The sequence below is a fragment of the Oryctolagus cuniculus genome, chromosome 2 (genome assembly GCF_051225735.1).
Source record: "Oryctolagus cuniculus isolate XC-2025 breed Fujian yellow rabbit chromosome 2, ASM5122573v1, whole genome shotgun sequence".
Taxonomy (NCBI): Eukaryota; Metazoa; Chordata; class Mammalia; order Lagomorpha; family Leporidae; genus Oryctolagus; species Oryctolagus cuniculus.
Window position 1 is genome coordinate 74,889,358 of NC_142868.1, and position 12,967 is coordinate 74,902,324.

Here is a 12,967-nt window from a genome sequence, read left to right on the forward strand (position 1 = left end):
CAAGCAGAGAGAGGAGACTAGAGGGAACGACCCCCGGGGCGGGGGGAGTTCACCAGGCTAACTGGAAGAGAGAGAGAGAGAGAGAAAAAAAAAAGGTGACTGGTACGGACACGGGTTTCTCTCTCTCCGCTCACCTCTCAAGGGCGAGCAAGACAAAGAGCAGGCGCCATCTTGGACATACGTCATAAGCAGAGCGACCTCAGGTCTGCACCGGCCCTGAGCCTAGCAGTAAAACCTGACTCTGGGCGGGGTGAATTAACAGGAGATTAGGAGCTAGTAAATTTGTGGTGCTACTGAACTGAGACTGTGAAAAAAGAGACGGTGGGGAGAGAACTCACGGAATTCACGTGAGCACTCTCCAGAGACGCTACAATTCCATAACTTTGGCAACCCAGTGGGAGACTGAAGGAGAATTTGAGCCCACTCTGAGGGCCGAACAGATTCCCTGTGTGGTCCTTGGGAAAGAGCTTCCGATCTCTGGCTCCTGTGGGTATATCATTTGCCTGCTAACTACCTCCAACTTCGTTCAGCTGTGCAGAATTACTTCCCTTTTGAATCAAAAAAAGAAAGAGAGAGAGAGAGAGAGAGAGATTTACCACGCCTAACCTGGGAGTGTCACATTTGGCACACCAAACAGAGCTCTCAGGCCACACCCATCTCAAGCCCTAAGGCTCCATCAAAAACAGTCCACTTAATCTAGAGTCATAGTATAACAAGAAAAAGCACCACAGTGAAGAAACCAAATATCTCCAATATGCCAAATAACAAACGCAAAAACCGAGGTAATAGCAACAAGGAAGTCACCATGACGCCCTCAAATGAAAAAGACACCCCAATTCAAGATTATGAAGATGATGAGATAGAAGAAATGCAAGAAGCTGATCTCAAAAAATTGATAAGAACATTAAGAAGTTCTCAAAAACAAATTCTGGAACTACACAAATCCTTAATGGACAAGATAGAAAATCTCTCGTGAAAATGAAATATTAAGGAGGAATCAAAATGAAACGAAACAACTAGTACAACAGGAAAATGTGATAGTGACTGAAGTGAAGAATTCAATAGATCAAATGAAAAACACAATAGAGAGCCTTACAAACAGAATGGGTGAAGCAGAAGAGAGAATATCGGACTTAGAAGACAGAGAACAGGAAAGGATACAGTCAGACCAAAGAAAAGACGAGGAAATTAGAAATCTAAAACATATTGTCGGGAATCTTCAGGATACTATTAAAAAACCCAACATTCGGGTTCTAGGAGTTCCTGAAGGCATGGAGAGGGAGAAAGGATTAGAAGGCCTTTTTAGTGAGATATTAGCAGAAAATTTCCCAGGTTTGGAGAAGGACAGAGAAATCCTAGTACAGGAAGCTCACAGAACCCCTAATAAACACGACCAAAAGAGATCCTCACCACGACACGTTGTAATTAAACTCTCCACAGTGAAACATAAAGAAAAGATCCTAAAATGTGCAAGAGAGAAAAGTCAGATTACTTTCAGAGGATCTCCAATCAGACACACAGCTGACTTCTCATCAGAAACTCTACAAGCTAGGAGGGAATGGCGAGCTATAGCCCAGGTACTAAGAGAGAACAACTGCCAGCCCAGAATATTATAACCTGCTAAGCTCTCATTTGTGAATGAAGGTGAAATAAAGACTTTTCATAGCAAACAGAAATTGAAAGACTTTGTGGGCACTCGTCCAGACCTGCAACAGATGCTTAAAGATGTGTTACACACAGAAACACAGAAACACGGCCATCAATATGAAAGAAGGTAAAGGAAGGAAACCTCACAGCAAAAGATCACAGGGAATTCAAAGCATATATTAGAACTTATCTTTGGCAAATGGCAGGGCAAAGTTACCACTTTTCATTAGTCACATTGAACATTAATGGCCTGAACTGTCCAGTTAAAAGACACTGTTTGGCTGATTGGGTTACGGAACAAAACCCATCTATTTGCTGCTTACAAGAAACACATCTTTCCAACAAAGATCCATACAGACTGAAAGTGAAAGGCTGGAAAAAGATATACCATGCCAACAGAAATGAAAAAAGAGCGGGCGTAGCCATCTTAATATCGGACAACATAAACTTTACCACAAAAACTGTTAAGAGAGACAAAGAGGGGCACTATATAATGATTAAGGGATCAATTCAACAAGAAGATATAACAATTATCAATGTATATGCACCTAACTACAGGGCACCAGTTTATCTAAAAGATTTATTAACGGACTTAAAGGGAGACTTAGACCCCAATACAATAGTACTGGGGGACTTCAATACTCCACAATCAGAAATAGACAGATCAATAGGACAGAAGATCAACAAGGATACAGTAGATTTAAATGACACTATAGCCCAAATGGATCTAACAGACATATACAGAACTTTCAATCCTACAGCTAAAGATTTTACATTCTTCTCAGCAGTACATGGAACCTTCTCTAGGATTGACCACATACTAGGCCATAAAGCAAGTCTCAGCAAATTCAAAAGAATTAGAATCATACCATGCAGCTTCTCAGACCAAAAAGGAATGAAGTTGGAAATTAGCAACTCAGGAATCCCTAGAGCATACGCAAACACATGGAGATTGAACAACATGCTCCTGAATGAACAATGGGTCATAGAAGAAATTAAAGGAGAAATCAAAAATTTTCTGGAAGTAAATGAGGATAACAGCACAACATACCAAAACTTATGGGACGCAGCAAAAGCAGTGTTAAGAGGAAAGTTTATATCAATAGGTGCCTACATCAAGAAATTGGAAAGGCACCAAATAGATGAGCTTTCAATTCACCTCAAGGATCTAGAAAACCTACAGCAAGCCAGACCCAAATCTAGTAGGAGAAGAGAAATAATTAAAATCAGAGAAGAAATCAACAGGATTGAATCAAGAAAAACATTACAAAAAATCAGCCAAACGAGGAGATGTTTTTTTGAAAAAATAAACAAAATTGACACCTCATTGGCCCAACTAACTAAAAAAAGAAGAGAAAAGACGCAAATCAATAAAATCAGAGATGAAAAAGGAAATGTAACAACAGACACCACAGAAATAAAATGAATCATCAGAAATTACTACAAGGACTTGTATGCCAGCAAATAGGGAAACCTATCAGAAATGGATAGATTCATGGACACATGCAACCTACCTAAAATGAACCAGGAAGACATAGAAAACCTAAACAGACCCATAACTGAGACAGAAATTGAAACAGTAATAAAGGCCTTCCCAACAAAGAAAAGCCCAGGACCAGATGGATTCACTGCTGAATTCTACCAGACATTTAAAGAAGAACGAACTCCAATTCTTCTCAAACTATTCAGAACAATCGAAGAAGAGGGAATCCTCCCAAATTCTTTCTATGAAGCCAGCATCACCTTAATTCCTAAGCCGGAAAAAGATGCAGCACTGAAAGAGAATTACAGACCAATATCCCTGATGAACATAGATGCAAAAATCCTCAATAAAATTCTCGCCAATAGAATGCAACAACACATCAGAAAGATCATCCACCCAGACCAAGTGGGATTTATCCCTGGTATGCAGGGATGGTTTAATGTGCGCAAGACAATCAATGTGATACACCACATTAACAGACTGCAGAAGAAAAACCATATGATTATCTCAATAGATGCCGAGAAAGCATTTGATAAAATACAACACCCTTTCATGATGAAAACTCTAAGCAAACTGGGTTTGGAAGGAACATTCCTCAATACAATCAAAGCAATCTATGAAAAACCCACAGCCAACATCCTATTGAATGGGGAAAAGTTGGAAGCATTTCCACTGAGATCTGGTACCAGACAGGGATGTCCACTGTCACCACTGCTATTCAATATAGTTCTGGAGGTTCTAGCCAGAGCTATTAGGCAAGAAAAAGAAATTAAAGGGATACAAATTGGGAAGGAAGAACTCAAACTATCCCTCTTTGCAGATGACATGATTCTTTATTTAGGGGACCCAAAGAACTCTACTAAGAGACTATTGGAACTCATAGAAGAGTTTGGCAAAGTAGCAGGGTATAAAATCAATGCACAAAAATCAACAGCCTTTGTATACACAGACAATGCCATGGCTGAGGAGGAACTTCTAAGATCAATCCCATTCACAATAGCTACAAAAAACAATCAGATACCTTGGAATAAACTTAACCAAGGACGTTCAAGATCTCTATGATGAAAATTACAAAACCTTAAAGAAAGAAATAGAAGAGGATACCAAAAAATGGAAAAATCTTCCATGCTCATGGATTGGAAGAATCAATATCATCAAAATGTCCATTCTCCCAAAAGCAATTTATAGATTCAATGCAATACCAATCAAGATACCGAAGACCTTCTTCTCAGATCTGGAAAAAATGGTGCTGAAATTTATATGGAGGCACAAGAGACCTCGAATAGCTAAAGCAATCTTGTACAACAAAAACAAAGCTGGAGGCATCACAATACCAGATTTCAGGACATACTACAGGGCAGTTGTAATCAAAACAGCATGGTACTGGTACAGAAACAGATGGATAGACCAATGGAACAGAATTGAAACACCAGAAATCAACCCAAACATCTACAGCCAACTTATATTTGATCAAGGAACTAAAACCAATTCCTGGAGCAAGGACAGTCTATTCAATAAATGGTGCTGGGAAAACTGGATTTCCACATGCAGAAGCATGAAGCAAGACCCCTACCTTACACCTTACACAAAAATTCACTCAACATGGATTAAAGACCTAAATCTACGACCTGACACCATCAAGTTACTAGAGAACATTGGAGAAACCCTTCAAGATATTGGCACAGGCAAAGAATTTCTGGAAAAGACCCGGGAGGCACAGGCAGTCAAAGCCAAAATCAACTATTGGGATTGCATCAAATTGAGAAGTTTCTGTACTGCAAAAGAAACAGTGAGGAGAGTGAAGAGACAACCGACAGAATGGGAAAAAATATTTGCAAACTATGCAACAGATAAAGGGTTAATAACCAGAATTTACAAAGAGATCAAGAAACTCCACAAAAACAAAACCAACAACCCACTTAAGAGATGGGCCAAGGACCTCAATAGACATTTTTCAAAAGAGGAAATCCAAATGGCCAACAGGAACATGAAAAAATGCTCAAGGTCGCTAGCAATCAGGGAAATGCAAATCAAAACCACAATGAGGTTTCACCTCACCCCGGTTAGAATGGCTCACATTCAGAAATCTACCAACAACAGATGCTGGCGAGGATGTGGGGAAAAAGGGACACTAACCCACTGTTGGTGGGAATGCAAAGTGGTCAAGCCACTATGGAAGTCAGTCTGGAGATTCCTCAGAAACCTGAAGATAACCCTACCGTTCGACCCAGCCATCCCACTCCTTGGAATTTACCCAAAGGAATTTAAATTGGCAAACAAAAAAGCGGTCTGCAGCCTAATGTTTATTGCAGCTCAATTCACAATAGCTAAGACCAGGAGCCAACCTAAATGCCCATCAACGGTAGACTGGATAAAGAAATTATGGGATATGTACTCTTTAGAATACTATACCACAGTAAGAAACAACGAAATCCAGTCATTTGCAACAAAATGGAGGAATCTGGAACACATCATGCTGAGTGAAATAAGCCAGTCCCAAAGGGACAAATACCATATGTTCTCCCTGATCGGTGACAACTGACTGAACATCAAAAAGGAAACCTGTTGAAGTGAAATGGACACTATGGGAAACGGTGACTTGATCAGCATAGCCCTGACTGTTAATGAACAACTTAATACATTATCCCTCTTAGTAGTTTTATTGTCTGTTCTACTTAATATGACTGGTTTAATTCTGTAATTAATACACAGTTATTCTTAAGTGTTGAAAATTAACTGAAATGTGATCCCTGTTAAACATAAGAGTGGGAATAAGAGAGGGAAGAGAGATATAATTTGGGACATGCTCAAGCTGACTTGCCCCAAATGGTAGAGTTAGAAACATACCAGGGGACTCCAATTCAATCCCATCAAGGTGGCATGTACCAATGCCATCTCACTATTCCAAGTGATCAATTTCAGTTCACAATTGATCATAATGAAAGGACTAAGAGTCAAAGGGAGCACATAAACAAGTCTAGTACCTGCTAACACTAACCGATAGAATAAATAAAGGGGAGAGTGATCCAACATGGGAAGTGAGATACTCAGCAGACTCATAGAATGGCAGATGTCCTAAATAGCACTCTGGCCTCAGAATCAGCCCTAAAGGCATTCGGATCTGGCTGAAAAGCCCATGAGAGTATTTCAGGCATGGAAAGCCAAGACACTCTGGCAAAAGATCTCTGTGAGTGAGATCCCAGTGGAAAGAACAGGTCTTCAAAGAAGGAGGTATCTTTCTCTGAAGGGAGGAGAGAACCTCCACTTTGACTATGACCTTGTCTAAACAAGATAAGAGTCGGAGAACTCAGAGGGCTTCCATAGCCTTGGAAACTCATGACTGGAGCATAGGGAGATTACTGATGCCATAGACAGGAGTGTCAATTGGTAAAGTCAACAACAGGAGTCACTGTGCACTTACTCCTCATGTAGGATCTCTGTCCTTAATGTGCTGTGCATTGAGATTTAATGCTATAACGAGTACTCAAACAATATATTTTACTTTGTGTTTCTATGGGGGTGCAAACTGTTGAAATCTTTACTTAATGCATATTAAACTGATCTTCTGTAAAAAAAAAAAGAAATTATCAACTCCCAACTTGACTCTCACTGGGATTAAACAGGACAATAGGTCTGATCTGATTTCATCATCATTTAAAAAAAAATCATCTTATTTTTCACTTTATGTTTCTGTGTGGGAGCAAACTGTTGAAATCCTTAATGTATACTAAGCTGATCATCTGTATATTAAGATAATCGAAAATGAATCTTGATGTGAATGGAAGGGGAGAGGGAGTGGGAAAGGGGAGGGTTGTGGGTGGGAGGGACGGTATGGGGGGGAAGCCATTGTAATCCATAAGCTGTACTTTGGAAATTTATATTCATTAAATAAAAGTTAAAAAAAAAAAAGTCTAGTGTCCAGAGTCACAACTGAATCAGGTATGAGTCAAGGGATGATCTTCTGGAGCAAATTCACTGTGGACCTGTGAGATTAAAACTAGTTATTTCCTGACCAAATGAGACAGTCATAGGATAGATATTTCTGTATCAAAAGGTAGAAATTGTCAGGAAGTAAGGGGTAACTGATCCCAAGCAAGTCCAAAATGCTGGAGAATAATCTCCTTTGACTCCATGTATGTTTTTTGCATATACCAGGGCCCCAGTCCATATTAATTCCTTGAGGGCTGGGCCTCCAAGTCTTTATTGAAGCCCCTCTCCCCACTGGCTTTCCTCGGCTCAGCCTACACTTCAGCTCTCCTGGGTTGCAGTTTCTTGCCTGAAGCCCTTCCATGTTGCTGCTACACACTGGATGAGTTTTAGTGTCTCAAAGGCAGCCGCGCACCTGTGGCTCTTCAGTGGTTCTGCTCTCTATGACAAGTGTCTCTAGAGGCTCTCAGGCTGTCTGGGGCATCCTTTGAAATTTAGGCAGAAGAAGCTATGACCTCTCAGGTTTTATATTCTCTGTGCCTGCCAATTGCCAAGTTAACACCACGTGGTTGTCACCAAGATTTGCTGCTTATGTCTTTGTACTGGAATTCAGAGACACATGATCATAATTGAGGGCCCAAAATGTTTGCTTAAGCATCTAGTCCTGTGCAGTAACTAAGAAGATTGGTGATTTCCCTTTTTGTCAGCAGAGGTTCTTTACTGGGCCAAGCCTGACCCTTAAGTCACAGCCAACATCAGCAAGTGCTACCAAGGAAGAGGGCTGGCCACACTCAGTCCCTTTTACAATAGTTTTCCATGCCTTCCAAATCTCTCTGAAACTTTTAAAATATGAATTTTAAAGCTTAATTGGTATTTCCTAGCTTCCCCCACCCCAGAGGAAACATGGTATGCTAAGACTTATTATATCCTACACAGAATGCTGATCATCTTCTTTATTCTGCTTTATAATCTGAGTTGCAAAGGAGTTGGCTGGAAAGTGTTCTTATCATCTGTTTATAGATTTTGAAGTTGTACTATTCAGTTCAAGTCATTCCCCATGATGGTAAAGGGCAGTGGTGAGAAAAATTTAGTCTTTCTGCTGTCTGACTCCTCCCTGTCTTCTTCATTGTACCAAGATGAGTTCTGTATCACTCAGGGATCATTTATAAAATGAGAACCCACACCACTGAGATAACCCTAGGTTCTAATATGAAGATGTAGTGATCACTGGAAGGACTGGAAATCAAAGGGAAGAAGTCAGTTTATTTGAACCCAGAGTTTAGAAATAGATCTTCTCTAATTTGGTGGGGGCTCAAAGACCTGTGACGCAGAACTCGGAGTACATGCTGTTTGGTTGCTGCTGGGATCTCTGGGTCTGATGATATTGTATGTTAGTTTCCCTCTAACTCTTCCTCTATAGACAGAAACTAACCTGGGGGATTGGCAAACAAGATACACGATTCATCATTTCCAATTCCGTTTGTGACAAAGCATGATGAAAAGAGGCAGGAGGTTTGGAATTGAAGGACAGCAAATGAACCCCCATGCACCCCATCCTTGGCAGTGCCTTTGGTAGGAAACACAGAGAGGGTCTTCCCACTAAAAATAAACCTCCAACATTTCTTAAAATTAATGGAAAGTAGGGATATGTTTTGATTTAATCCTTTTTTATTAGCTTTTGTTTATGAATGTGACATAATGTGACATAATGGATTCTTAGACTTGGTTTAAGTCTTCTCTGACACATGCAATGCCATTTTCACCACCAGGACACCAAAAGTTAATATCAGGGAAATCCCAATGGGATTGGCGTTATCTTCAGGAACTGTGAATTTTTCTAATCTACCTTAGGTAGATGTTGTACATTCTAGTTTTATTTAGGTAGCCTTAGTATCCGTTTCCTGAGGCGGAGCCTCAGCATCTTGTGCTTTCTGAGATGGTGCCTCATTCTTCTTCTCTTCTCTCTCAGAAGCTTTTCTCTTAGTGGAAAGAAAAATTATCAAACCAAGCAAAAGAAGCAAAAGCAAAAGAGGAATCAAAAACAGTAGTGTCAGATTGTTCCCTCTTGTAGGTGATTCTTCCTTTACTCTTGGAGGGGGAGGGCCACTATCAGAACTACCTCCATTGCCTTTTTCTTCGCAGTAGGGTGGGGCCCACTTAGAGTCACAGTGGCAGTGTTGCTTGTTGTTACACACCCCCTTATCATTGCACTGCCCTTTTGCTGAACAACGTTGTTTACCGACAGGGACACACCTCCTGTGCATACAGATGCTTTTGTCACCACACTCTGTGCCATCTTTCACAACACCAATGTCAGAACCAGTCATCCCAAAATGGAATTCAGTGCCCCAGCAGTCATGGTTACCGACATGGCTCAAAACCACGGTAGTGTGGTCTGCCAAGTCGGGTACGTCTTTCACATTCTCACACTGAATTCTTCCACACAGAATATCTGAACTATTACATGCTGTATATTTTTTGCTGTCATTACCACAGTTACCAAAACGGTCACCCAACGTATTCACTGCTCTGTAGCATGCCTCATCTGCATCCTTAGCTTCCATGCCAAAAACTTGCCTACACTGTTCATTACGGACATGACATGTCTTGTTGAAGCAGACCCCAGTCACTGAGCAGTTGTAGCCATGCTGCATAAACACATCTTCTGGACACTCATGCTGTTCTCCATTGCACCACTCTGGAAGATCACATTCGTTTTCTTTTTCTCTACACAATTCACCTGATGCCCTGAACTGGCAATCCTTGCAACAAAGCCCAAAACCACAAACAGCCCCAGGTGTCAGAGTACAGTTTGTCTGACAACAGGGATCATTTGTACACATTTGAAAGGTTCCACAGTCACACTGCTCTCCTGTTTCAGGTATGCCATTCCCACAGATGTCTTTCAGGAGACTTGGTGCATTGTACAGACAGGTCGATCCATATAGCACTGCCTGAAAAGCAGCATAACTGCAGTTGCTAAATGACCTTGCAAAACTTTCTCCTTCAGACATCAGACAGTGGCTCTTCCCACATGTACAGTCTGCACCATCATGTCTCATACCAAAATTATGACCAATCTCATGTGACACGGAATGTGCAAATCTAAAATACTGCTCATCTAACATAAAACTGTCAACCCCACAGTTTAAATTGGAATAGCACATTCCAAAAAGAGTTGCTGCGCCAAACTTACTACCAAATGACTGCCTTATAAAAAGATGTCCAACATCGTTTGTTATTCGTCGATTAACAGATATTGACTTCCATTCGCAAAATAAGTCCACCAATCTTTCTGGGTTTTCTGATCTTATGGGGTTTCTTTCAGTCCAAATTGCCAGTGCACATAAAATGAAATCAACCTCTATTGCAGCATAAAGGCCATCAATTTCATTCACAATAATGAATACTTCTTGTAACACAACTGAGGCATTCCTGTTCTGGTAAATGAATCGTTGATGGTCTACAGCCACAAAAAATTCTACAGCCCGTTTGTAGGTCCACCAGCCCTCATAGTTACTTTGCTTGAGAGGGACATTATTAGTCTCGTGAAACACCAGTTGCTGTGCTATCTGTTCTTCTGTTAACCCACATTTCATGGATGGCAATTCTGTCTCATTGTAATGTAGTCTATAAATCAGATGCTCATGTGTGGCAGAAAATCTTTTGGGCTTCATTTCATATACAATGTCACTTATCTGTAGCATTCCTTGAAAGCCCCCGAAACAGGAGCTAAGAGCAACAATGGACTCTGGCTCTCCTTCCACATAGCCGTGATAGTAGCAGTCACTCTGGACATAAGGCTGATCCTCCTGGAGGGCTCCCTGGTCTGTGTAGGTGAACACAGGGAAGTGTCTGGACACTAAAAACCTTTTCACCTTCATGTGGATAATGTGTCTCTGGCCCCCAAAGTGCAGGCTATAGGAGAGCCAGCCTGGAGTCTTCATACCTTTCCCAGTGCCAGTTATCCTCAAGGGTATTACCACTTCTGGGTGGCTGTGATATTGAGAGTGCCCCTTCTGGGGCCATCCAGAAATGAAGGGAAACACTCCCAGCCAGAGTGTCAGGAGAGTGATTCTCACATGCACCAGGACTTCAGCCACAGCCATGTGGAGCTGTGCCTGAGAGCAAAGGAGGGGAGGGCAGGAGGCACTGGAGGTCTGTTTCCTCCTTCTGACTAGGTTGTCTGCAGCCTGACTTTTAATGGTGTGTCTTCTGGCAGAGCCAATCCATCACAGCAGCATAACTGAAAGAACAAATAAAAATCAGGACAGAGTCGGGGTAGCATTATGAATGAGTGTAGAGAAGAAAAAACATGGTGTGGGTTAAAATAGATTGTGTTTTCATTCAATTCTGAATCAATATACTGCACTGGATTTGCTCTTAAACATTGGAGACACACAGAATGTGGTTATAAAAAATAATAACAGTTGGCCACAGGTTGAGAAATATTGAACCTAGGTGAAGGATATCTGGATTCATTACACTGTTTTCCAAGCACACAAAGATGATTGAACTTCAAAAAGTTTATGGAAAGATGGAATTAAAAAAAAATTTCCTTTGGGGTCCAGCACCGTGGCTCACTTGGTTAGTCCTATGCCTGCGGCACCAGCATCCCATAGGGGCACCGGGTTCTAGTCTCAGTTGCTCCTCTTCCAGTTCAGCTCTCTGCTGTGGCCTGGGAAGGCGGTGGAGGATGGCCTGGGCCCTTGGGCCCCTGCACCCGAATGGGAGACCAGGAGGAGGCATCTGGCTCCTGGCTTCGGATTGGTATAGCTCCGGCCGTGGCGGCCATTTGGGGAGGGAACCAATGGAAGGAAGACCTTTCTCTCTGTCTCTTTCTCTCACTGTCTAACTCTACCTGTCAAATAATAAATAAATAAATAAATTTACTTTGGGGCAAAAATTTGAAATTTATGGATAGTTTTTTCATGATGTATATTTGCCATGATCATTTTGAAGACCCTTTGTTTGTGTGGGTATTTCTGCAATAAAAATTTTCAAGAGGCTTAAGGGAAAGGTAAACATATCCTATTTTGATGAGGGAGTTTTTATTTATATATATTGACTTGGAATAACTATAGATACTTCTTTTCAATGATAAACTTGTCACCTCACCCAGGAGAGATAGGTAAAAAATACTATATATATGAAATATATTATATATATATTTATATAATTTCCCCCATGATATTTGATATATACTTCTATGCAACAAGTAATTTCTCATCCTGTATTTAACTCTTTAAAACTATAAAATGGCAAATGATCAATTATCCTTCAAGAATATTAGTATTTATTCTAAGGGATACTGTCATTCACTAAAAAAATAGGCAATCATGGAATAGAAGGCAGAGTACCTTGGGTTGAGAAATGTTACTCAATGATATTTTATTTGACTATACTCACAGGAAAAATAACATTTTCCAAAACATCTGACAACATACAATGGAAATGAACTATCTGGGAAAATAACAATGGCAGACAAGGTCATACTAAAAACAAAGCAAAGTGCCTTTGTAAAGGAAAATGAAATCAGTGAACTACAAGAGATATGAGGAATGCCTTGGAGGTGGTAATATCATTGTACTAGGGCAATGGAATAAAAATATCTGGCTTTAAAGATTACAAAGTACCCAGCTTCAGATGGTGACCTTCAAATGTATTTATCTCAGAAATAACAATACATTTACAGAGCTCTTATAGACACAAATATACAAAAATATTTCATTACTATCACAAATTACCTTCACATATTTTTGAAAGTAAGAAATCTGATCCAACACAGCACCTGGCTACCTTTGTTGATTTGTTGCTTTGTTCTTGAATCAAGGATTAATAAAACACATAATTTGCAGACACTATATTACACACTTGTAAACATAGGTGATGGATATAGGCTTCAATAAA

General features: G+C 40.5%; 1 protein-coding gene across 1 annotated transcript; it reads right to left on the minus strand.

The window, feature by feature from the left end:
• Positions 1–8,934: 8,934 nt before the first annotated feature.
• On the minus strand, positions 8,935–10,941 carry LOC100339207 (disintegrin and metalloproteinase domain-containing protein 25). The gene has a single exon (XM_008251124.4). The coding sequence runs from the start codon at positions 10,939–10,941 to the stop codon at positions 8,935–8,937; it is 2,007 nt and encodes a 668-aa protein (XP_008249346.3).
• Positions 10,942–12,967: the final 2,026 nt, after the last annotated feature.